This window comes from Camarhynchus parvulus, chromosome 24 (assembly GCF_901933205.1).
Source record: "Camarhynchus parvulus chromosome 24, STF_HiC, whole genome shotgun sequence".
In the NCBI taxonomy this organism is placed as follows: Eukaryota; Metazoa; Chordata; class Aves; order Passeriformes; family Thraupidae; genus Camarhynchus; species Camarhynchus parvulus.
The window spans coordinates 2439041-2464579 of record NC_044594.1 but is presented as its reverse complement, the minus strand read 5'-3'; the positions used below and the strand labels follow the sequence as shown (position 1 = coordinate 2464579).

General features: G+C 42.4%; 1 protein-coding gene across 3 annotated transcripts in view; it reads right to left on the bottom strand.

Moving 5' to 3' along the window:
* ARHGEF12 (Rho guanine nucleotide exchange factor 12) overlaps positions 1-23744 on the bottom strand; it is an 81636-nt gene extending 57892 nt beyond the window's left edge. For 2 of the 3 annotated variants that reach the window (XM_030964813.1, XM_030964814.1), the window contains exon 1: positions 21124-21348. In XM_030964813.1, coding sequence (XP_030820673.1) covers positions 21124-21155 — 32 coding nt within the window. In that variant the 5' untranslated portion in view covers positions 21156-21348. Of the gene's footprint in view, positions 1-21123; positions 21349-23678 lie in introns of those variants that run through there. The other variant, XM_030964815.1, reaches the window with a different exon arrangement.
* Positions 23745-25539: the final 1795 nt, after the last annotated feature.

The following is a 25539-nucleotide window of genomic DNA, read 5'->3' as shown; positions in this document are numbered from 1 at the left end:
AAAATACATATAAATACATATTATATATGGACTATATATATAATTTTATATAAAATACAAAATGATAAATATGAAATGGTAAATACAGATAATATATAATATTATAGATCTGAATATATATAATACTAATAATATATATAATATATTATATATAATATATAATATATAATATAATATATATTATATTATATATTATATATTATATATTATATATATAGTATATTATATATTATATATTATATATTACACATTATATTATATATAATTATATTTATACTATATATTGTTATGCCTATATTACGTTTTATTATATTTATATTATGTAATATATGTTATATAGTCTTTATAATATGAATGTAATATATATCATTATATAAATCTATATATTATTAATACGAATTATATATAAAACTAGAAATAAAAATTATATAGAAATATATAGATTTATGTATTATATATAAAATATCTATAATATATCGTATATATAATATGTATTTTTATTTCTATTATATATTTTTAAATATACAAATATATATAAATATTGATTTGCGTCCATTCCCGCCAGGAAATCCCAGCAGTGACCCAAGGAGCTGCATCACGAGGTTAAGGAACAAAGGCTTGGCAGAGGGCACTGAGATTTTCCCCTCAGTCCACTCCAGCCTTTCCCAGGGTCAGGCAGTGCCACGCTGGGCACCAGGAAAAGCAGAGCCCAGCACTGGAAACCTCTGGAAGCTTCCAGGAGTGGGGAGGCAGGGAGCAGGGAGAAGGCAGCACTGCCCTGTCACCCGAGAAAACATTGGAAATACATTTTCTGGGAAAATCCCTTCACCAAAATTTCTCTCCTAGGAAGCTGGGAAGGTGATTTTTTTCATTGGTTTCATAGTTTTAAGGCACTAGTTTTCATTTTATTGTCCAAGTAGATGGAAAAAGCAGCTAAAATAAATGAATAATTGACTACTGTAACAATTAATCATCTGTCAAACTTTGTTGTTCCTTTGTATCATTTGCTTATCCTCAAAGCAAAATGCGCATACCATTAAGAGAAAGGAGGCTGTGACAGAGATGGTTCTAGAGTATTTTAGAGTATTACTCTAATATAGAGTAATAACCATACTCTAAGCTAGAGGCGTACAGAGAGTTATAAATTATAGAGTATTACTTAATATAGATTATAATCAACTCTATAGATAAATTATAGATTACTGATTATAGATAGATCTATAGGTTATAGAGTATATAGAGTATTACTCTATGTCAGTTACAGAGTAAATTGTTTTTACTTATTAGCAAAATCCACAAACCATTAAGAAAAAGGAGGCTGTGACAGAGATGGTTCTAGAGTATTTATTCTAATATAGAGTAATGCAGAGTAATAACCATCTCTCTAATACAGAGATTATAGATAGAGATTAGAGATTATAAATTATAGACTGATCTATAGGTTATAGAGTATATAGAGTATTACTCTATGTTAGTTATACAGTAAATTGTTTTGACTTATTAGCAAAATACACAAATCATTGAGAGAAAGAGGCTGTGGCAGAGATGGTTAGAGAGTATATTAGAGTATTGCTCTAATATAGAGTAATACAGAGTAATAATCACCTCTCTAATAAAGAGATGGTTATAGAGTATATAGAGTATTACTCTGTATTAGTTATAGAGTAAATTGTTTTGACTTATTAGCAAAATACACATATCATTAAGAGAAAGAGGCTGTGACAGAGTACATTAGAGTATATTACTCTACATTAGTTATAGAGTAAATTGTTTTGACTTATTAGCCAATCACAACCAAGCTGTGCTGAGGCTCTAGAAATTCACAAGTTTTTCTTTCATATCTTTCAGTCTTCTGTCTGTATCCTTCCAGTATTCTTCATATAGACTACTACAGTATTCTTTAATATATTATAGATCATAAAATAAGAAAATGAATGAAAATTAAAGTGTTTCTAAAACATCACACAAGTTCCAAAAATAATAAATTAGCCTTCTAAGAACACGGGGTCAGATCCATCATTCCCTCCTATGAGCAAATACCAGACTGCCCCTCTCTGCCAGGCACAGAGGCAAACTCAGAGCCCAAACCAGGGGGGCTCTGAGGTTTTTGGAGTGGTGAAGCCCCAGGGAAGGGTTGCAGGGTGAAGGGGCTGTTTGCTTTTTCTGCCCCAATAAGCTAATGAAGTTTGGGAGCGGTGCTGGCGGGACAGAAATTTCTTCACGCTACACTGTCTGTTTGTGTTTGATTAATGTAAATCTTCCCAGGGCTGAGCACGCCCCGGGCTCCAGCTCTCCATTAACCAGCCAAAGTGCCACGTACAGACTGAGCAGGGCAAAACCAAGATCTCTATTTTAGTCCTTGCCATAAAACCCAGAGAACTCCACCAAACCCATTTTTGGTGAGTTGATTTGAATTACCCTCCTCCTCATCAAATTCCGCTTTTTTTTTCCCCCTTCCCCAAATTAAAAAATGAAACTGCAGCAAACCACTTTAACATATTAATAAGAATTATTTTCGTTTTAGATTATTTGCTTTTTAGATTATTTGCTTTTTAGATTTCCTCAGTTCTCATGACCAAATTTTTTAGCCTGTCCAAGGGATGCTGGTACCAAACATCATCTCCAAGCCACAACTGCAGCAAGGCTGCAATTACCCAAAAGACAGGAGCCAAAGAAATCAACTCCTACCCCTCCATCTCCCTGCTCCATGCAATCATTTCCCAGCCAGAACTTGTATTTTCCATGCTTCTCCCTTTCCCAGTGGCATGCATTATCATTTTTGAAATAGCAAAGGGCTCCATCTCATTGGTTCCTATTTTGAAACGCTTGCCCAGCTCCTCAATTTTCTAGGAATTTCACAAATCAGAAAATGTCAGCTGTCCAGAAGAAAATGGTAACCAGAGGGAAGGAGAAAGCCAGGCCAGGATCAGCTCAGATCCTCACAGGAACATTCCTGTCACAATCCTTGGGAAGGGAAAAAATGATCAATATTGGGCTTTTTAACCACTGTGGAATCACAGAGTTAATGAAACCAGGGAAAAAGGGCTGAAAATCCCAGTTTATTATTCATGCCTGAGTGAGAATCACATGCACCAAACAGCCTCTGCTGAGGGTGTCAAAACAGAGGTATTTTTAAACTTGGGTTGCAGTCTAAAATCAAGCATTTCCACATTTTTCTCCCTAATGCTCCTCATCATCAAGTGAAACACAGATGGGACAATCTGACAGACCAATAAACCTTAATTCACTAAAGGATATTTTGGTTAAAACATTTGATATTTCCTATTTCCTTCACTGTACAGAGCAAATTCACATTTCCCAGCTGCCTGCCTCAGTTTACCCTTACCACCAATTTAAGGTTGCAGGTTGCTTTACAATCATAAAAATACATAAAACATTAAAGTGTATTATATATTATTTTACATATTTTATCTATTTATTTAAATCTTTTACATATTTCTGTCTTTATGTATGTGTTTGTGTTATATATATAAATATATCTATATATATATATATAAAAATAAATATCCTTGCAAAAAAAACCTCAAATTCATCCATTTTAAATTCTCATGCAAAATATTTAACTTGAAGTCATTAAAGTCAGTGAGGAGGAACCAGGAATACAAAAGGAATATGCTTCAAGGCTTTTAACTCAGAAGGGACATTTTCAATTCCCTCAAACATAACAATTCTGTTGCTGGCGTGAGCACTTGGGAAAATAAATGCATTTGTACCATAAAATGAGCTTAAAAGGGTCAGAAATGGATATTGCAGCTCCTCTTTGTTACAAAAAAGTCAAACAGACTTTGAAGAATCCAAATGAAATTTCAGTCCACCAGGAAAAACATTTATTATTTTTAAAAAAGGACTTTAGGGCATAGTCACGTAAGACTTGTGTTGTCTGCGATTTTTGTTTTGCTTATGGAAATAATTAACTTTAAAAAATTAGAGGATTAATTTTTATTTCTGTTCTATCAACAGTTTTTTGGGAGAAAGCAACACAATACATCCCTTTCAAGTGCAAAGCAACACAGCTGCCAGGAAACAGTGGAAAAACAAGAAAAAATCAGGAATGGAAGCTTCTATCTTGCTTCCTACTCTGATTTCCCAGATTTCCTTCCCCCAGCACGCTCAGTCACAGGACATAATAAGAAAACAATTTGGAGGAGGGGGAAAAAAAATGACCATAAAAAGCAAGAAAGTCTGATGCAATCAGGTTTTTAGGAGAAATTAAGAGATAGCCAAGAAATGGTGAGGACTGGAAATGGAATATTCAAATCCACGGGGATTTCTACAGTCCTGGACAACAGCAGGGAAGGAAGAGAAGGAAAAAGTATGGAAAAAAATACATAATTATAAAAGAAATCTCCCCTAAGAACATGGGGAAGATGGAGTAGGATTTAGAGAGTTGTCTTTGCCTATTTAGAGTAAAGAATAATAAAAATAATGAAAATTTAGTGTTTCTAAAGCATCACACAAGTTCCAAGCCTGAATATCCCGAAATTTTCCCATCTCTGTGGTCCATCCTCTTTACAAGGAACAGCAATTCTGGTCCCCAGTTTTGATTATTGATTATATATTTATATTGATTTAGAAATATTTATATTGATTAAGGAATTCTCTCCTCTTTGCAAAGCTCCTCTCCTGGTTCAATCCCAATTCTGTGCTGCTCAGGCTGGGCTTTAGTAACATCCCTATTTAGAGAGTTGTCTTTGCCTTTTCATAATAAAGAACAATGAAAGTAATGAAAATTAAGTGCTTCTGAAACATCACACAAGTTCCAAGCCTGAATATCCCAAAACTTTCCAATCTCTGTGCTCCATCCTTCATTACAAAGAACAGCAATTTTGGTCTCCAATATTTTGCATTGATTAAGGAATTCTCTCCTCCTTGCAAAGCTCCTCCACTCATTCAATCCCAGCTCTGTGCTGGTCAGGCTGGGCTATGGTAACAACCCTATTTAGAGAGTTGTCTTTGCCTATTCAGAACAAGAAATAATAAAATAAAATCATAAAAACAAATAAAATAATATATAAAAATAAAATAACAAAATAATGAAAATTAAGTGCTTCTAAAACATCACACAAGTTCCAAGCCTGAATGTCCCAGAATTCTGCAATCTCTGTGCAAGGAACAGCAATTCTGGTCCCCAATATTTTGTATTGATTAAGGAATTCTCTCCGTCTTTGCAAAGCTCCTCTCCTGGTTCAATCCCAGCTCTGTGCTGCTCAGGCCGGCCTTTGGTAAATATTTACACAGAATTTCCAGACCTTTCCCCCAGCAAGGAGCAGGCCTGGGAAAAGCAGAACTTCCCAGAGCTGCACAGGGCGGGAGGCGAGCGCTCCCCGAGGAACGGAGTCCCCACCCCTGTGGAAAGGATCCAGGAGGATCCAGCATCCCTGGATATTTGGCACATCCCCATCCTGCAGGCCAGGATATCCTCAGCCTTCAGCTCCCCAAATTCCCAGGATCCTGTTTGGGATGTGGGCATTGCCCCTGGAAGTGTCCAAGACCAGCCTGGGACAGTGCAAGGTGTCCCTGCCCATGGGATAAAATCAGCTTTAGGGTCCCTCCAAACCCACCCCAGGCTGGGATTCCATCATGTGATATTTGTAGTTTAGAGAGGCCAAACCTCACTCAGAATTTTGTGGGAATTATGGAGGAAATCATCTGGTTATTGACAAAGGGTATGGATGAAGAAATCTGGTTATTGACAAATAATGCCATACAGACACCATGAGGATATGGGATAGATGGACCAAGGGCATTTTTAAGCAGTGAATCCCTAATATTATAACACATCATTTGCTGCTGATAGATATTACTGGAGTGATCTAAGCCAAGAAAAGAATTACAGAAAATTATCATTTTCAACTGTGTCACCCAACAAGCAGCTGAATGGTTTCTGCAGACAGTAATTAAAATAAGAAAGTTCTGGTACAAATATGGAAACTGATTAAAAGACAGCTGTGAAGTCTGCTAAATCTGTGATAAAAAATAAATCTATCTGCACAAGGAAAACATGAAAGATCCTTTATGAAAGAGAACCCTCTTTCAGTTTCATTGTCTGGGCTGACTTCTGGCATAGGAAAATGACTTCTATGGAGCTGCATTGAAAAGGTCACCGAGTTTCCTTCCTTGATCTTTTACCATGAACAATTTTAGAAGGCATTAAACATTTCAGAACAGCCTATCTAAACAAATTTTAGCTTATCCTGTCATTGAATTAAGTTCAACCAATTCCAGTAAGGCTGACCAAAAAAAAAACCAAACAAAAGCCCCCCCAAAGCAGCTCTAAAATGTAATATTTATGCCAGCCACTAAATGCAAACTTGAGTCCATGCCAAAACAGCATAAATTAGAAAAAAGTAATTATTCTATAGCTGACAATTTGAAAAGAGAGCAGTGAGAGCTGGGAAACTCCATTTGCTAAGGCAAAATCCATTTCATTCACAGCAAACTGACCACAGTTGTTAAATCTGTGTCGTAATTCAGAGAGAGAGAGAAAAAACACAGCACCAACTCCATGGATTTAGCACTCAATACCTTGTTCTGCTTCACTCCAGGGCTGGGAATTGTCAGCAATAAATACTTCCAGGCCTATAAAACTCCATGAACTGCTCACTATTTGTCAAGAGGCAGGGAGGGAGGGGCAGAGCTTCATTTATTCTTTCCAAAGAATTCTGCAGGTCCTTTTTAATTCGCCGTAAATTTCATCCCAGCCCAGTTTTACAGTACAAAACAGAAACAGACTCAAGGACAGGATCAAACATCAAAATGTTGACCCCAGAACAAGTCAGGACTGGCTTTATCATTACTCCATCCCACACCTGCAGCCTTACAGACCCAAATTCAAAAAGCGGGGAAGAAAAACCCAAGTTGAAATGCAAGGCAGCAATACCTGTACTCACAGCCCTAGCCTCTGAAAAGGAATAAATCCAATTTTTAATGTATTAAAACACACTTTTATTTTACCACTGCTTCAATGCAACAAAAAAACCACACAAATTTAGAGTTGCCAGTGTTTCCAGGTACTGTTAATAAGCAAAACACCAATTTTATGTCCCACAAAATTCACTTTATTTCTGACTCTGTCCTCCATGCAATATTAGAATAACCCACAGCCTTTTCCAGGCCTCTCCATCTCCCCTTGCCCTAAAGCCCAACACCAAGGGCACACACAGGGAGGAAAGGAAGGTTTCAAACCTTGCCAGGAAGTTTTATTGTTTAACTCCAATTTTATTGTTTAACTCCTGCATCTGCCCCTGGTTTGAGATTCCACAGCAGGAACACTCACACAGCTCACTGCCCCTCCTCTGAGGGGCCTGGCAGCTGATTCACCTGAATCTTTTATTAATTACTCATAATATATTTGTACTGTGCTGGACACGAGGTGCTTCCTGCTCCTCAGCAGGGCAGAAATCAGGGAAATTTTAACCCAGTGCCTGCTTGGCAGGTAACACTTGATCACCAAATACACGACATAAAGTGTTCCAAAATTTCTGTTTTAGCAGAGCAGGCACACAGGTCACCTACAGAAAGTTGAATTATCCATCAAACAGAAATCAGGGAAATTTTAACCCAGTGCCTGCTTTGCAGGTAACATTTGACCATCAAATAGACAACAAAAAGTGTTATAATTTCTGTTTTAGCAGAGCATGCACACAGCTCACCTACAGAAAGCTGAATTATCCGTCCAATAGATAACATGAAGTGTTATATTTTGTTTTAGCAGAGCTTGCAAACAGCTCAACTACAGAGAGCTGAATTATCCATCCAATAGATAACATGAAGTGTTATATTTTGTTTTAGCAGAGCTTGCAAACAGCTCAACTACAGAGAGCTGAATTATCCATCCAATAGACAACATTTAGTGTTATAATTTCAGTTTTAGCAGAGCAGGCACACAGCTCACCTACAGAAAGCTGAATTATGCTGGCTGTTAGCAGCTAGAGCAGAGTCACCCACACCTGAAAGAAACCACAACTCTCTCCCTGTTTGCTGTCCTGGCAAACTCTAAATGCCCAAACAGCCCTTAATTTCCAATTTCCTGTCTCAACCAGACACATTCATCACTCATCAGCTCTCCACATCTCACAGCACTAACAAAATGTTGTGCTAGCACCAGAACCAGCAGCTGAGCTTAAGGAACTGAGATGGTCCAAAAATCTTTTTGTCCAGGATTTTCTCGTGGGAAGCTGAGAAGCTTCAGAGAAAAATGAAAGTAATAATTATCTGATTTGCTTCTTCTGCTTTAGAATGTAGTTTGGGCATTGTTTACCAACAGGTGGTTGTTTCATTACTTTCTGCTGTGAATTGTTTTTGTTTAATGGCCAACTGGGGCCAAGCTGTGTTGGGACTCTGGAAAAAGTCACGAGTTTTCATTATTATCTTTTAGCCTTCTGCAAGTATCCTTTCTGTGTTGTTTTGTATAGTTTAGTATAGTATTCTTTATATAATATAATATCATAAAATAATAAATTAGCCTTCTGAGAACCTGCAGTCAGATTCATCATTCCTCCCTTCATCTGGGGTCTCTGAAAATCCCACAAAGCTGTAAATGTAAAAATGAAGCCCTGGTCAGCAGCAGAATGTCAGTGCTGAAGGCATTAAATTATTAAATATGTGAGGTCTTTAACACCCCTGTGCTGTGCCATTCGCAGCTGGACAAGATTCTAAGAAGTCACTGCAACAAGTTTTTGCATTTTGTCGAGCACCTCCAGCCAATGCAACTTGGATTTAATTTTCTGAAGCAAGTTATGCTGTTCTTTTTGGATAATAGCGTTCTGTGTGTGAAAAAGGCATTCAGGTGTTCACCAGAACCATTAAGGAACTGAGATGGTCCAAGCTAGCACATATGCAAGAAAGCTGTCAATGTAAAAATGAAGCCCTGGTCAGCAGCAGAATGAGTGCATTAAAGCAAAGGGAAATGCAGTTTTCTCTCAGTTCAGTAAGATAACTCCTGCCAAGGTATTTGCTGCAGCAGGGAAACCACCAGGATGCCAGAGCAGGGTTTTAATCTAAAGCAAACATCTCCACGTGACGGAACAGAGGGAGAGGGGGAGAGCCCAGGCAGCTCCTGATCCTGCAGACAAAATTCATTTCTGCTGGGCATTTCCTCCTGCACATTTTCATGGAACTGGGGAACAGATCCAGGGATGCTGCCACCAACCTCAGCTCAAACTGAGAGAGAATTCCCTAAAATCTCAGATATCTGAGAGGGCTCCTCACTGCCACACAGCTCCTCGGTGTATTTTACATTTATTCTAATTTACTGCCACAGCAAAGGGATCCAAATACAACTCAGAGGAGAAGATGAAGAGATTTTCACACTGAAATTTTACAATTTAAATAAACAAATCATAGCCCTTGTTTGAAGTGTCCAGAGTCCCTTTGTGCTCATCCCCAAAACCAATTACAAACTACCTTTTTTATTTAACGAAAAAAAAAAAGAACAACAAACCCCACCTCATTATTTGCATGTTCTTTGTTATTTTCCTCCTTCTTTGAAATGCTCTTTTGGGGCAAGCTTTTTGATCTAAAAGGCATTTAATTAAACAAAAAGGATAAAAGAAAGGAAAACCCTAAATCCCTATAGACACTATACAGCAGCATTTGTTTGGGGGAAATATATTCCACAAAATTATATATATATAATATTTTTTTATATATATATATATATTTTCCCAGGGATTGTGCCTGCATTACCAGGACCAGAACACAGCCAGATTCCCCAATAAAAAAACAGAGAAATCAACTTATTTCAAGTGTAACCTTTAAGTTCCTTGAGACCTTTGCTGATCAAATCCCATCAGCATCCCAAGTTTTAATCTGGAGATGTGAAGGAGCCATTTTCTCTGGATATGGAAAGCGACAGATGGAGCAAAAAAAATTCTCAGCAGATTTTTTTGAGTTGCTGTGATGTTCCTGTGAGGAGGCTCAGCTGAGCCACCTCCCAGGAACTGGGATGATGATAAAAACAGACATAGATTTAAAAAATTAAATGTAAAACTATACAATAATAGAAATAATAAAAATAGACAAATAAAAATTAAAAAATTAAAAAATAAAAATAGACAAATAAAAAAGAAAAATTAAAAATAAAAATAAAAATAAAAAAAAAAATTAAAACTAGAAATTTGAAATAATAACATAATAAAATTAAATAAGTACATAAAAATTAGTACAGTAAAAATAATAAATTAAAATTAAAAAATAAAAATAAAATAAAATATTAAAAAAAATTAAAAAATAAAATTTAAAAAGGGAGTTGGAAGAGACAGGTTCTTTTCATCTGGCTGAATTCCAGGGAGAGAATTTAGAGTTTTCCAGGCAGCCCAAAAGTGCTGCAAAGCTGTTTCCTCTCCCGCTCCCAGCAAAGTTGAATTCTCTGCTTCTGGGAGAGGAAGAGCAGCACCCAGGGCCTGTCCCCTCCTGCTGACCCCCAGGCAGGCAATGCCACCCACCCTGCCGGCACAAAAGGCTTTTCCTGCCCCAAACCTGGGGCTGTGCCTGCATGAGCAGGGCCGGGAGCCCCAGGGAGGCCAAGGTGAGGGCTGAGCAGGTGCAGACACCAAAAAGCAACCGCTGCATGTCCCTGGGAGTGTGAGAGCTGATAACGAGCTGCTGGAAGGGAAAGGGAGAGGAGGTCAGGCTTTGCTGGGCCATACGTTCAGCTGAAGCTGCACTGGTTAACATCCAAAGTAAACACCACTGCAGCATTTACAGCCAGCACCAACATTCCTGCAGCTTTCCAGACTGCAAAATACATGTGCTTGCCTTTTTTTCCCCCCTCACTATTTAATTCTCACAGCAGTTTCCATAATGTGAGTGACCCGAGTGTAAAACTTGGGGATTTTAGTTGTACTCATAGGGGCAAATAATATTTACCAATTCCCAGTATTATCAAACTCTTACACCAAATCACCCAGTAATGAAATATCTAAAGAGATCAAATATCTAGATATCAGAGAGATATACTGCAAGAAACACGTGCTTGCCTTTTCCCCCCTCACTATTTCATTCTCACAGCAGTTTCCATAATGTGAGTGACCAACTCGGGGCTTCCAGTTGTACTCAAAAGAGGCAAATAATATTTACCAATTCCCAGGTATTATCAAACTCTTACACCAAATCACCCAGCAATGAACTATCTAAAGAGATCAGATATCAGAAAGATATATTGCAAAATACACGTGCTTGCCTTTTTTTTCCCTTTTTTCCCCTCACTATTTCATTCTCACAGCAGTTTCCATAATGTGAGTGACCAACTTGGGGCTTTCAGTTGTACTCAAAGGGGCAAATAATATTTATCAATTCCCAGGAATATCAAACTCTTACACCAATGAAGTATCTAAAGGATATGAGATATCTAGGTATCAGATAGATATACTGCAAGAAACACGTGCTTGCCTTTTCCCCCCCTTTTTTCCTTCACTATTTAATTCTCACAGCAATTTCCATAATGTGAGTGACCTGAGTGTAAAACCTGGGGCTTCCAGTTGTACTCGAAAGGGAAAATAACATTTACCAATTCCCAGTAATCATATCAAATCCCCCAGCACTGAAGTATCTAAATCTAGAGATCAGATACCTAGACAGATAATCCAGATATTTCTAGGGAGTAATGATCTAGAAAACTCTGCTCTTTTAGATCATTATTTTTGAATTATTACAAGTTGTTTGCCTTTATTTCTGAATTATTGCAAGGTGTTTGCCTTTACATTATTTCTGAATTATTGCAGGATATTTTCCTTTACTGCTGATGGTTCAGGGCACAGCAGCACCTGCACAGGTGCTCCTTTGGGCACCCTCCAGCCTTTAACACATCCTCCCAGCAAAGCAAAGCCCACAAGAAGCGCAGAGGGCTCTGTGCAGGATCCCTGAGCACCTTCCCCAGCACAGCCACCGAGGCTGTCGGTTGGCTCAGATCACATCTGTGCCCACAGGAACCACTTCCACTCCCCAGACCACAGGACAAACCACAGCCTATCATCTGGTGCCTCCTGAGAGGCTGCAGAACAAACTGCCAGCTGCAGAGCTGCACCCCAGCACCAGGAGATCTCTTTTATCCTTGGCACACCAGGAGTCCCCCCCATCCTCACATTTAGGAAGCCCACATGGTATAAATGATATAAATTCACTCTCCTCTACTGCAGCTCCCCCCTGGATATTTGCCAGAGCTGATGCTGCTGCCTCAGTCAGGACAGAGGCTGCAGCAGCAGGGAAAATCCCTCTTTTAAATCCCCAGAACAGCCACTTGCTTTTGGCTGAGGTCACTGCCTCATTTAGGACACCATAATAATTATAATTAAATGGAAAAAAAAATCCTATTGACACAGAGCAGAAAGCAACGTTGTGCTCGTGCTTGTGAGCAGCAGCTTTGAAAGAAGAACAGGAATTGCTCCCAGAAGAACAGGAATCCTCAGGACACAGCTCAGACACTGCCACAGGGGAGCTGCTGCCACCCAGGGCAGCCTGCTCCAGAGCCAGAGGGGCACTCCCAGGCTCTGAAGGGGTTCCTCCAGTCCTGCCCAGCACCCTGAGCTGCAGCCCTGCCTTGTCAGAGCTTTCTGCCCTCCAGCAGCAGCTCCTGGCCCTGCGGCAGGCAGGAAACCTCTCTCCCATCTGGCAGCTGCCACCATTTCTCTCCCTCTCACTCACTTCCTATTGATTTCTCCTGTCTTGCACTGCAGCTTTTTCCTATTTCCTCTCTCTGCTGGCTCGTTATGGCTTCCCTCCTTGAATTCTCTGCCTTTCCACGTTTTCCAGCCCTTTTCTGGCAGCAGAACCCTGGTTTTGCATCTGGGCACAGCAGAAAGGCAGCGGTGCCACACTCAGAGGAGACGCCTTGTCTGAAGTGCTGCCAAGGAGCTGCATCAACAGCCACTATCATAACAGGCTAAAAAAGACTTTCAAGCAGCCATCAGATGCTTCAGGTGAGCCTGCAGGTTGAAGCTTGTATGTTTATGGGAGTGGTGGACTCCCAGTCCTCTGCCTGTCTCACATCAGTCTGGTGCTTTATTTAACACATGGGGCTTTTCCTCCACGCTGGGAAATGCTTGCTCAGGTTAATCCAGGTCCCTCCTAAGTTTTCCAGCCCCTCTCCAGCACTGCAGCTCAATCTAGAAAAGTGTTGAATTCTTCTTAGGTCACTGATTCTACCTGGGAAGTCACCCAGGGCTGCAGGTGATAGCACAAACCAGGATTCACTGCCTGCAAATAAACGCAGGAGCAGCTTCTCACACAGACCAGAATCAACTGCGCTGCTACTCACAGGTTCAATAAGGAACAGCACCTGAACAAAATTCAGATTCCCACCAATATCCCTGAAAATTTCCAAAACACATTGCAAGAGCTCAGGAGTAAAACCAGTTTGAGTTTTGCCCATGCAGCCACAGCTCTTGTGCCAACTGAGAGCAACCAAGAGCTGCCAGAACATGGAGATTCTCTCTTCGGTTTTGAACATTTCAACTTTGTAGCACCAAGAGAGGCCCTGCTGCTTGATTCACACAGCTCAACTTTTACCCAAGCCTGCTCCCTGCCATTAAAAGGTTCATTTTTTGGAAGAGCTGAGCCCCAGCACTACTTGTGACCAAGCCCATCCTGCCAGGACAGCTGACAGCATCCCAGGGATGGACAGGACAATGGAGAATCTCCTCCACACCACAGGAGAATTATTCCAAGTACAGAAAACCTGTGCTGTGATCTTTGCCAGTGCCACAGCAATTCCATGAAACGCTTTTGCCACCGAACATCCCAGCCCAGACCTTTCCACATTGTCAAAACAGAGCTTAAAATAACCCCAGAGGATCACACTGAAGTGTTTGCCAACAAATGTAAACAGCAATGTTTCTTATTTACCATCGGGCTGCAAGAAAGGGTTCCTGCCCATGGGCCTCAGAAGTCAAACAGACACAACACTGAAAATCCTCAAGGAAAGGATGCAGGGTGATAACAAAACATCCAGACCATTTGTGAATGTCACAGGCTGAATGCTGTTTGTTTGGCTTTTACTATTTATACTCATGCTTACATTTGAAACATAAGGCCGCTGTTTTTTCCTGTCATTTTAATGTATTTATTTTTACATGTTTTCTTTTCAAAGAAAAATGAGTAAACGTTGCTTCTTCCTGTCTTTTTCTAAGTGTGCTGTTACTATTTTGTATGTATCCTGTCTTGTATTTTATCCCTTTTGCATTCTTAATCAAACACTGCACGTTTTACATCCCTTTTCGTTTTACTGATTCCCTTGCTGCTGCTTCTCCTGTCCTTATTTTAAGCCCTCTCTTCTGATGTTGAGATATTACCAACATCCAGGCTCCTGACCCTTCCTTTAATCAAGCTGAGACATGAACTAAGACTTTTATTCTTTAAACCTAATAATTATCCAGAGCAGGGCCACAGAACACAGCATCGCCTACCTGAAAATATGGGTTTAAATCTATTTTCTCTTAGTGCTATTGACATCTCTTACACAGGAAAATCTGCTTATCTCAAAGCAGATAAAATATCAGAGGGAGTGCTTAGGCAGAGGAATATCTGGAACGCTACAAGAAGCATTTTTACAGCAATATATCCACTAGAAACACGAGGATAATACAAATGGGATTCATTAATAAATCTCCAACTGCTAATTTTCAGAGGGAAGGAAGAGGTTTTTAGGGAGAAACCTGGAGGATAAAGGCTCAAGGAAAAAAAAAAGCTTATCTTCCAAGCAGCACAGCCAACATATCTCCCTGGTGACCCCAAGGGCCACCTCGAGGAGGAGTGGAGAATTCAGTCTCCAGACCAAAGCAAACACTGAGACACTCTGCAGAACTGCACACAGGGCTGCCCAGGTGAGGCTGAGAATTTTAACCATGAGAGGTAAAGGATACTGCTCAAAATACTGCAGGAAAAATGGGACAGAAACAGTTCATGTCAAAATTCCTGTTGGTTATACTCTTGGGAAAACAGAAGCTGTCACTGAAGCTACTCAAATTCTTTAGGCACAAATTCACTGGGAGACCCCACTGCAGGAAAGAACCAAATAATCCTGGTGGCTCGCCATGAAATATAGAAAATAACAGGAATCCCGGTGGCTAGCCATGAAATATAGAAAATAACAGGAATCCCGGTGGCTAGCCATGAAATATAGAAAATAACTGCTACAGGTGTGTGTCCCACCATCCCCAGGCAAATTCACCAATGCTCTCCACAGCCTTAGGATGAATTGCAGAAATCTCCAGCGCCTAAATCACTATTTCTACAACAAAACACCACTTCTACGCTAACCACTACTTCTACAAAACCATCACTTGTACAGCAAGGTCCCGAGCAGTTGTGAGAGGGAACAGAGGACTCTTTGATTTCCAGCAGGACGACTGTGCTCACTGCTGTCACCCTCCAGGACCAAGGAACTCTCCTCCCACACAGGTCATGGAAGCCAAAGGACACCAGTGAACACCCACAAACCCCACCAGTGACCTCAGCAAACTCCAAGGGAAAGCTGCACTTTCCTTCTCAAGCTAGGACAGCAGTGAGTCTTTTTTTTTTTTTTTTGCTGCTAAATTCCTGTAGATGTGCACCAGAATTTTGAAAATCTAAAATAGAAGGAGCCGACATCCTGGTCTTTTCTACCCATCCTTAAATGTAAAATTTTTTTTTTTGCTAAATCCTGTAGATGTCCAATTTTGAAAAATTTAAATAGTGCCGACCGTCCCTTTTCTAATCAAATTGAAAGAAAGTTTTTTTTGCTGCTCAATTCCTGTAGATATGGAATTTTGAAAAATCTAAAACTGAAGGAGCCAACATCTCGGTCCCTTTCCCAATCCATCCATTTGAAATGTTAAAATGCTTTTTTTTTTTTGCTGCTAAATTCCTGTAGATGTGGACCAGAATTTTGAAAAATCTAAGACTGAAGGAGCCAACATCTTGGTCCCTTTCCTAACCCATCCATTTGAAATGTTAAAATGCTTTTTTTTTTTTTTTTTGCTGCTAAATTCTTGCAGGTGTGGACCAGAATTTTGAAAAATCTAAAATAGAAGGAGCCAACATCTTGGTCCCTTTCCTAATCCACGCATTTGAAATGTTAAAATGCCATTAACAGGAGTTCTGTGCACAGGGAGAATGATACAATTGGGCTCACAGATGAAACATCATTCCTGCCTCCACCCAAATAATCACAACGCCCACAGCTCTACTCAAAACTAGAAAATCAAGCTCACCTCAGCTCCTGTCTCCAGTAAAAGCCCTAATAAACTATGCAACATCAAGTGGTAGCATTTGTGTCCCAGGCAGCAGTAAACACCCCAGACAGCCCTCTCTTCTGCCAGCCTCAAGGACAGCAGAATAAAACAGGAATTTATGCACAGACTCTGTCAACTGCTAATTTCCAAACATAGCCAAGGCACAATGGTGAAAAGCCCCACTCAAAGACTATTATTCTTTCTAATCCTTAGATGCCATGCTGCAGCCCATTTTCCATAAATACTGGATTTTACTAACTCTACTAATTTAAAAAATGCATGACAATGACATCTAACTGAGGTGTGACTTTCTGTGCAGTTCTAACCCTGCTGGAAGAAATAAAACCCTTTTTTCCTTCCACCATACAGCCCAAGAATTCCCAATTACTACAGGGACTTCCAAAGAGCCAGAGACAGGGAAAGTGCATCTAAGGCAGATAAGAAACAATTAGAGTCTATTTTAATACCAAGTCAGGAGCAAATCACCAATTAAAACTTCTCAAGGGTAATTATGTGTAAATTCTACCTCTGCTGTTTTCCAATCATAGCAACAGAAACTACAGCAGGGTTATAAATAAAACTCATTTGCAAGCAACTGCAGAGAAGAGTCACCAGTTCCTCAGCGAGGTCCTGCAAAAAGCAAGAGCCTCCTTTCTTTTATTGGCCTTTAATAAACAGAAAGAAACATAAAGCAAGTCCTGCAGCCGTGCAATTGCTCAACCCTGAAGTGTGTTTGGAACGGTGACAGGAAGAAAAATACAGTTAACTGCGAGAGTGAAAAAAAATTAATGGCACACAAATGTTTCTTCAGTGTCATAACAGGATACAGCCGAGCTCGGGCCGGCCTTTGGTGGCCAAGCAGAGGCTGGAAATGGCTGAATTTCAGAATTCCAGCCTGGCCCCAGCGTGGCCTTGGGAAGAATAAAGGCCTTATCTCACTCGGCCATGCACAGCACACAGCAACGCCCAGAGCTGGCCAGGAGCGCTCCAGAGGCAGGGAATGTGGGCACAGTGCAGCAGAAACAGGAAAACTCCTCCAATAAACCCTGCCAACCCCTCAGCTGGTCACAGACGGACTCCAATCTGCAATCCCCCCACCAAAAACAGCGCCCAGCAACAAAAATCCAGCCCAGCACCAAATAGATTCTTTTTTTTTTCGGGTTAAAAGAGATGGGAAGTCTCACCTAAATGCAGAGCTGGATGAAGCTCAGTCACCTGACTGGTTTTAGATACCTTTAGGATAATAAAAGGTCCCCTGGATGTGAAGATTTCCTTCCACTAACGATCAAGTCGAGCCAGATGAGCAGCTCAGGGGTGTCTACCTCAAAGAGTTCCTAAGCTCAGCAAGATAAATGCCACCTTAGGAGGCCTCTGAACAAACACAGCACAGCTAAGGGAGGATTAAATGAAGAGGGTGTAAATGTTTACAAACATAAAGGAGCAGAGCAATAAGGCTGCAGATGAAGAGTTTGATATGCTCCAATGGGCATTTTTCCTTATAAAAAAAAAAAGCAGCTGACAAAGTAAAAGAACATCCCGAGGGAAAGAAGGGGAAGTTAAATCAAAGTTAAATCAGCGTTTAAGTCTCACAAATCACCAGCAGCCGTGCAAGGCACCACGGCTCTCCTGCAGAATGCTTGCTGATGTGTTCTTAAGCCTCAAGTGCTCTTTAGGAGATAATTTTCTGTCTTTCTGCACCCTTTAGGTGCTCCCCCAAACACTGCTGGGGAGCAGTGTGTGTCAGGAGCTCCTCCACCAACTCAGAACAGCCTTTAACATCTGCTCTGCCTTTTCTGTTTAATGCCTGATATCCCCCCACCCCCCCAGGCACAAACTTCCCTCCAGACTTGAAGAAAAAGACACCAGAAATCGATGCTGCTTTGGGAGTTCTGATAACAGAATCTGAGCATAACCACCACCAAAACTAGCTGGGTTAAGGTTTAGTCCACAGAGAGAATGAGTCCAGACACACTCAGATATGAGCTGGCCTGACTGTGGTTCAGCAGTGCCAGACACTAAAACCCATTCAACTTTCCTGGAAAAGAGAACAAAAATAAAATTTAAAAAAAACAAAAAGGAGTGGACTTAATAAAATCATCATTTATCATCCTGGCTGCAGAACAGCATTAGAAATGGCCATTCAAACACTCTTAATTTATATATAAATTTATATATAAATTTATATATAAATATGTATATAAATCTATATATAAATTTATATATAAATTTATATATAAATATGTATATAAATTTTTATATAATATATAAAAATTTGTATATAAATATATATATTTATATATTTAATGGTAATCATGACATCATCAAGAGATATAAAATATGTCAGGGATGACAAGTGCAGCCCGCACGAGGGAAATGTGACAGCTGTCAAATCACTGCCACCTTAAACTGCAGGGATAGCAAAGGAAATATCTGCTGTCTGTAATGTGGATTTAAGCAGCTCTATATATGCAAAATGCAAATATGTAAAGCTAATATGGACAAAAATCCAGGCCCAAGCTGCCCTATTATATTCCTAATGCCATCTGGCACGGATGCAAGCTGGGTTCTCCTGGTTTAAGGCAATTCCCATCTCAATCCCACCAAGGAAGGTGATTGACAAACACAAAGAGAATTGAACATGTCTGATGATTTATACCACGGAGGTCTAATGACAGTGGAAGCATCAATATTATCTCTATTGCACCTGCTTTGCATTCTGAGCTTTAGAGGCAGATTGAAAGAGGCAACAGAGACTCTCCCCAGGCCTGAAGGGAAATATTCTGCAGGGACAAGAGTGCTGAAAACACATCCTCTCCAACCCCTGTACAATGCTGGGGGGGAAGAGGGATGGCAGAGATGGGAACAAACACCAGCACCACGCCTGGGCTTCTGCTGAAAGGTTCAGCCAGGGAATGAATCAGAGAATCACCAGAGAATCCCAGAATGGATTGGGCTGGGAGGGACCTTAAATCCCACCTCATTCCCATCCCCTGCCATGGGCAGGCACCTCTCCCCTGTCCCAGGGTGCTCCAGCCTGGCCTTGGACACTTCCAGGGATCCAGGGGCAGCCACAGCTGCTCTGGGCACCCTGTCACCATCCTCACAGGCAACAATTTTGCCCTAATGACCAACCTAACCCTGCTCTGAGTTTGAAACCATTCCCCCTTGCCCTGTCACTCTAGGTCTATTAAAATAGTCTCTCTCCATCTTCCTTGTAGGCTCCTTCAGGTCCTGGCAGGCCACAATGAGGTCACCCCAAAGCTTCTCCTCTCCTGGCAGATCCAGGACCATGACTCTGAACCCCAGAGCTGGGGCTGCTTCAGGCCAGAGGTGAAAAACATTGACAAGAAAAGATCCAGTTCCTCCACATTCCCCCAGAAATCCCAGGGCTGTGGAGACGGCTCCTCACCTGACACTAAAAGCCTTTTGATCCAAAACCTTCATGGAACACCAAACAGAAACATCCTCCTGACATGACTGAGAGCAAAAGGAAATGAGACTTTTTTTTTTTATTATTTGGCTGCTCCAATTCAATAATGGAAAGTATTTTGTTTTACTAACAAGTAAATTAAATTCCCTGTTCTCGTGTTTTTCCTTTCCATGCATCACTCAGCTGCTCCCTGGGATGAAAATCCTGTCGTTCTTTTTGATATCATGCAACTGCCACAAGACATATGGCCTGAAGTACGTAATAAAATCCTCACAAATCCACAGAAATGCCTTTTTACTGTCACTGCCTTGCCTGCTACAGAGAAAAAAACACCCTGCAACTCAAGAATCATTCACGCCCTGCAAAAGAGAGAATTCTGCTAGGACAAACTACAAAATTAATTGCCAAGATTTAATACTGTGTGAAAAGTTGTAAACACAGATTGTACCCAAGTCTGAGCTGTCCCAGAGCCCTTTGGACTGTGCTGTGAGGACCTGTGGAGTCACAAAAAGCCTGGGTTTAAGTGGGAACCACACTCAGCCTCTCTCCTGCCCACACCTGGAGCCCAAAGTTGGTTGAGCTCAAGCACCCAAAGCATCATTGCCCCATCCCAGCCTCAGCTTCGCTGCTGCGCCACCACTGCTTGGTCATGAAAGGCTTTGACCACACACATTCACACCTTAACCACCAAACAGCCGCCACAAAGATACAATAAAATACATACAATGGTTTTCACAGCATACACTGTCAAAAAAAGGTATCTTTTCTTCTCCTCAAAAAAAAAAAAATCCGGAAGACACTCATTCCACTCACTCGCATGTTAAAATGTTTCCTACTTGACTTTTTCTTTTGTCACATTTTTTTTTCCCTTCCTCTGAACCACCCAAGCACAAACAAGAGGACTCCAGAGGTAAAGAAAGGCGCCTGCAGAGCAGCCCAGAGGCCTGAGCAGGTATCCAAAGGCAGGTTCCTGCTAAGGGAGACACCAGCAGACATTCCTGCTTGTCAACTATCCCTCCTGCCCTCACCTGGAGTGACCTCCCGGCAGTACTTGACCCAAGGAGACCCAAGCGCATCCTCAACAGGCTCTCTGAGCTCAGGTTTGAGCTGGAGACTGAATTCTGGTGGCTTCTGCTGCTCCATCCCCTGGCAGGAACCCTCGCTTTCGGTGTTCCCCGCAGCACCAGCCCATCCTGGGAGCTGAATTACCACCCTGGCTCCTACAGAGTCAGCCTGGCAGGCCTGAAAGCTGTTGGACTTGAAATACGCCAGTTTCAAAGTTAACCCAGTTGCTTTGACAGTCAGGACACCCTTGGTTCCCAGAACCTCTGATTAAATCCTGCTTTCCTGATCCCGTCTGTAACTGAAGCCAGAACACAAAGTACGTGAGCTCTGCGAATATTCATACTTCAAAAAAAGATTTAAAAAACCCACAAAAATCAAGAAATCTCGTTTTATACTGACCTGTCCGTGATTGTGGACTGTGTGCCACTCATTGGAGCCTTTGGCAAGAAGTCGTATTATCCAATTTACATTTTACTCTTATTGCAGGAATATGAACGAGGCTTTGCCCCTTACATGCACCGAGGTTCAGGATCCAGCCTTGCTCCAGAAGAGGCATGCACAGAGGACAAACTCAGTTCAAGGACAGGAGAAGGGAACAAAAAAAAAACCAAAAAACCAAACCCAATCCAAAACAACTCCAAAACTCTTCTTTGCAGTCACCCAGAATATCCAAACCACGGAAGTGGGGCGTGGGGGATAAAGGGAAAAAAAAATTAAAAAAAAAAAAAAAAAACTCCAGCAAGAAAAAACTCCAACAACAAGAAACAACAAAACAATCTCGGTGGACACGGGGGGGGTGGAAAAAAAGCTTTGCAGAAGCGGCCGATGGTGCCCGTGCCCGTCCGGCCGGGGCTCAGGGGCTGCGCTCGGGGGGCGGGCGGCGCTCCCCGCCCGCGGCCGGGCCCATCCCCGCTGCCCGCCCGCCCCGCCCCCGCCCGTGCAGCGCCCGCAGGTCGGGCAGGGCGGCCGCCTCTAGGCCCGGGGCTCCATCCCCCGCCGCTCCGCCTCTCGCTCCGGCCCGGGACCCAGCGGGGCGCTGCGGGCTGGCTCCGCTGCGCTCCGCTCCGCGCTCCGCTCCGGGCCGAGTCCCACCGCGCTGCGCTGCTCTCCCGGCCCGGTGCTGGCCCCGCTGCGCTGCTGGGAGAGGCGGGAGCGGCGCGTCCCGGGGAGCCTGCGCCGAGCCGAGCCGAGCCGGGCCGGGCCGAGCTCGCTCCTCCTCGGCGCCTCCGGGGGGCTCTCGTACCTCCGGCCGCTCCGCCCCGCCGCCGGATCCCTCCGCCGGCCGCCCTCCTCTTCCTCCTCTTCCTCCTCCCTCTCTTTCCCTTCTCCTCTTTCCCCTCCTTCTCCTCCTCCCCCGTCTCTTCCCCCGCTCCTCCTCCTCCCTCGCCGCCCTTCCCCCGGTCCCTGCCGAGGCCTTTCCCCTTCGGGAAGCGTTTTCCAGACCCGCGGGGTGTTTCCTTCCCTTCCCGTCTGCGCTCGGTCGCAGCCGCTCCTCCCTCACCCCGAGTCCCTGCCGAGAAGCTTTCCTTCCCCTGCGTCCCGAACCCGAGGAGATTTCCCTTTTTCCCTGTCCCTTTTTTCCCTTTTTCCCTTCCCCATTCCCCAGCCATCCGACACTTTGCCGTGTCACCAGCGCCCAGAGCGCCCGCGGCTCCATCTCCATGGAAAATATGACACAGGCGAAACTTGGAGCAGAAAGAAAATAAATAAGCAGCGAATGAAAAGAGTAGAAGTGCCAGGAGCTGTGCAGGGCTGTGCTGTTTGCTCCCAGGCCTTTCGTGGCTCTGTTGTCCAGTCCCGCATTTCCCACGCACGGAAATTTCATCGGGAATTTTTCTCACAGGTTAAGGTCAGCATAAATGCAAGAAACTGATCCCTCCCTGCAGATACATTTTGTAAACACTGCAGCCGAGGGCCTGTTCCTGCTCCCTTTCAAAAGTAGCAAAACATGAGCCGCACGGGTGTTTGGGCATTTCAATTTCAGCAGCTAAATTTCAGTGGATTTCCCTCTCCTCAGCCCATCCTGAAAACAAACACATAAGCCACACGGGGTGTTTGGGCATTTCAATTTCAGCTGGTACATTTCAATGGATTTCCCTCTCCTCAGCCCAGCCTGAACACAAACACAGCTTTACTGTAAATCCCTGCCGTCCATGCCGCGTACAACACGGTCCAAGAGTGAAATTCCTGCCTGGAATCTGCACAGAATCCCAGAATGGTTTGGGCTGGAAAGGACCTTAAAGATGATTTTGTTCCAACCTTCCACTATCCCATCTTGCTCCAACCTGCCCTTGGACACTTCCAGGGACCCACCACAGCTTCTCTGGGCTAAATAATTTTTTTTTTCCTAATATCCCACCTAAACCTACTCTCTGTCAGTGTGAAGCCATTCCCCCTTGTCCTGGCACTACAAGCCACTTGGAAATCACATCTATACCTGAGAACTTCAGGAAAACTTCCATGCTGCCCCTCCAGAAATTACAGCAATCTCTGGGCAACCTCATCATCCTCATAAAGAATTATTTTTTCCTAATATCCCAGTTAAACTACTCTTTGTCAGTGTGAAGCCATTCCCCCTTGTCCTGGCACTAAAAGCCACTTGGAAATCACATCTATACTAGAGAACTTCAGGAAACTTCCATTCTGCTCCTCCAGAAATTACAGCCCGTGAGCAGCACAGATGTGCAATGAAAAGCAGGATGTCTCCACTGCCAGCAATTCCTGCCCCCTCTGCGCAAAGGAACTTGTGGAACATCACTCTCCCCCAACAGCAAATGCCAGCAGACTAAAATAACCTTATTAGCTAATCCCAATCATCCAGGACACCACGCTTCTTCCCTTTAATTAATCTTGCCGGGATATACTTCAAAGCCGGGACGCTGGGCTTGGGGAGAGGTGGAGAACGGGCTCAGGGGAGTGGGAGCAGCTCCCAGGGTGGGCACACAGCACCATACCTTGCCCGAGGCTACGTCCAGGCTGCTCTGCACCACCGAGCTGTGTCCTGCTCATCAGGAAGCCAGCAGACTGTCTGAGCGCCCGAAGAATTTCTTGTTTTGCTGGAGTTCAGAGCAAAGAGGGGAAGCGTGGGATGAAATAATTTTTTTTTTTACATGATGCTTCACATGTATGCACAGGACATTTATGCTTCCTTTTTTGGTTTCCTTTTGGGGGAAAATAGAGGCTTGGGGAAAAAAATAAAATAAATAAATGAAGTGTGGGAGTGCAAGACGAGCAGCCACATCTGCCTGTCCTTCTGCAGCTGTGTGCAATACAGTCATCAGTGCTGATGAAGTGACTGAATGCCTCCATATATCTATATTTATTTATTATATATCTCTTTATTGCATCTTCTCTGCAATAAATCCCTCCCTGCTTTTAACTTTGGGAACATCGAGTACTGTGCCTGGAGAGGGGAAAGCTCCTGGGAGATCTGATTCCTGGCAGGCCCAGCATTTGCATATTAGGCCTCGATGCTGTTTTATTACTTTAATTATATTTTATTGTGCATGACAACATAACGAGAACAATTAGCTGGAGGAAATTCTAAGACAGATTCTGAAACCATAACTGCTTCTCTTTTCTGCAAATGCTGATTTTTTTTTTGGTGGGAGCTGGTTGCACACTTAGATTAAGATAGATATCTATTTATGATAATTCTGTTTCACAACCTGAAATGTGGGGTGGGGAAATCAATAAGCAATTACAGTGTGGCCATTAATTTAATTTTTTTTTTGTGCTCTGAAGTTGTGACTTTACACACAGAACCATCCCATTGCAGGAGGGTCGGAGCAAGATGATCTTTGAGGTATCTTCCAACACAAAACCATTTTGGGATTCTCTAATTAACCTCCTCAATTTGTTTTTTAGTCCACAACAGAGCTAAGCAGGACCCTGAATTGGAGGAGATTAATTCCTATAGAGTAATTTTTATTTTGCCTTAAAATAACGGTCAGATCCTTGGAGGTGCTTCAGAGGGGCTCCTGTAAAATCGAATTTATGAAGTGTTGAGCGAGGATCCTTTGGCCAAATCCCCTTTTTCCAGGCTCGCACCGAGGAGCTGTTGCCATCTGCTGGGAAAGCCTCGAATGGCTCCTCTAACCTGAGCCCCGGGCAGGTGAAAGGTAAAATTTGGGAAAAAGGAGCATTCCCAAGTGCTCTGGGATCGTGAATGCTCCCAGGGGGTTTGCACCGCTGTCAGCTCAGCATAAACAGAGATAAAAAATCAGCAAAAAGTGATGCTTTAAGGTTTTACGTGTGGATAAACAGTGCCTGGGAGCATTTCTCTTTCAGAAAAATTTCAGTTTGTGCTTCAGATGGGATGATCAGCTGAGTTTCACTGCGCTCCACCACAAAAATCAAGTGCATAAAGATGCTTTTGCTCCTTACAAGTAATCAATTTCAAGCCACTGAGACAATGCTCAGGTATTTTGAACTGTTATTTACTCTCAGTACAAATTGCTTTAAGGTTTTAAGTGTGGAAAAACAGTGCCTGGGAGCATTTCTCTTTCAGAAAAAAAATCAGTTTATGTTTCAGATGGGATAATCCAGTGAGTTTCACTGAGCTCCACCACAAAAATCAAGTGCTTTTGCTCCTTACAAGTAATCAATTTCAAGCCACGGAGAGAATGCTCAGGTATTTTGAGCTGTTATTTACTCTCACTACAAATTGTTCAGCCAGCTTCTGTTTTTCTGCTGTTTTTGGAAGCCAGCTGCCAAACCTTTACACCTTGGAGGGGAAAAGCACAGGGGAAACGATTCCCAAGCTCATTTCCCAAATATTCCCAGTAATTTGTGAACTCCTAGGGAACACAGGAC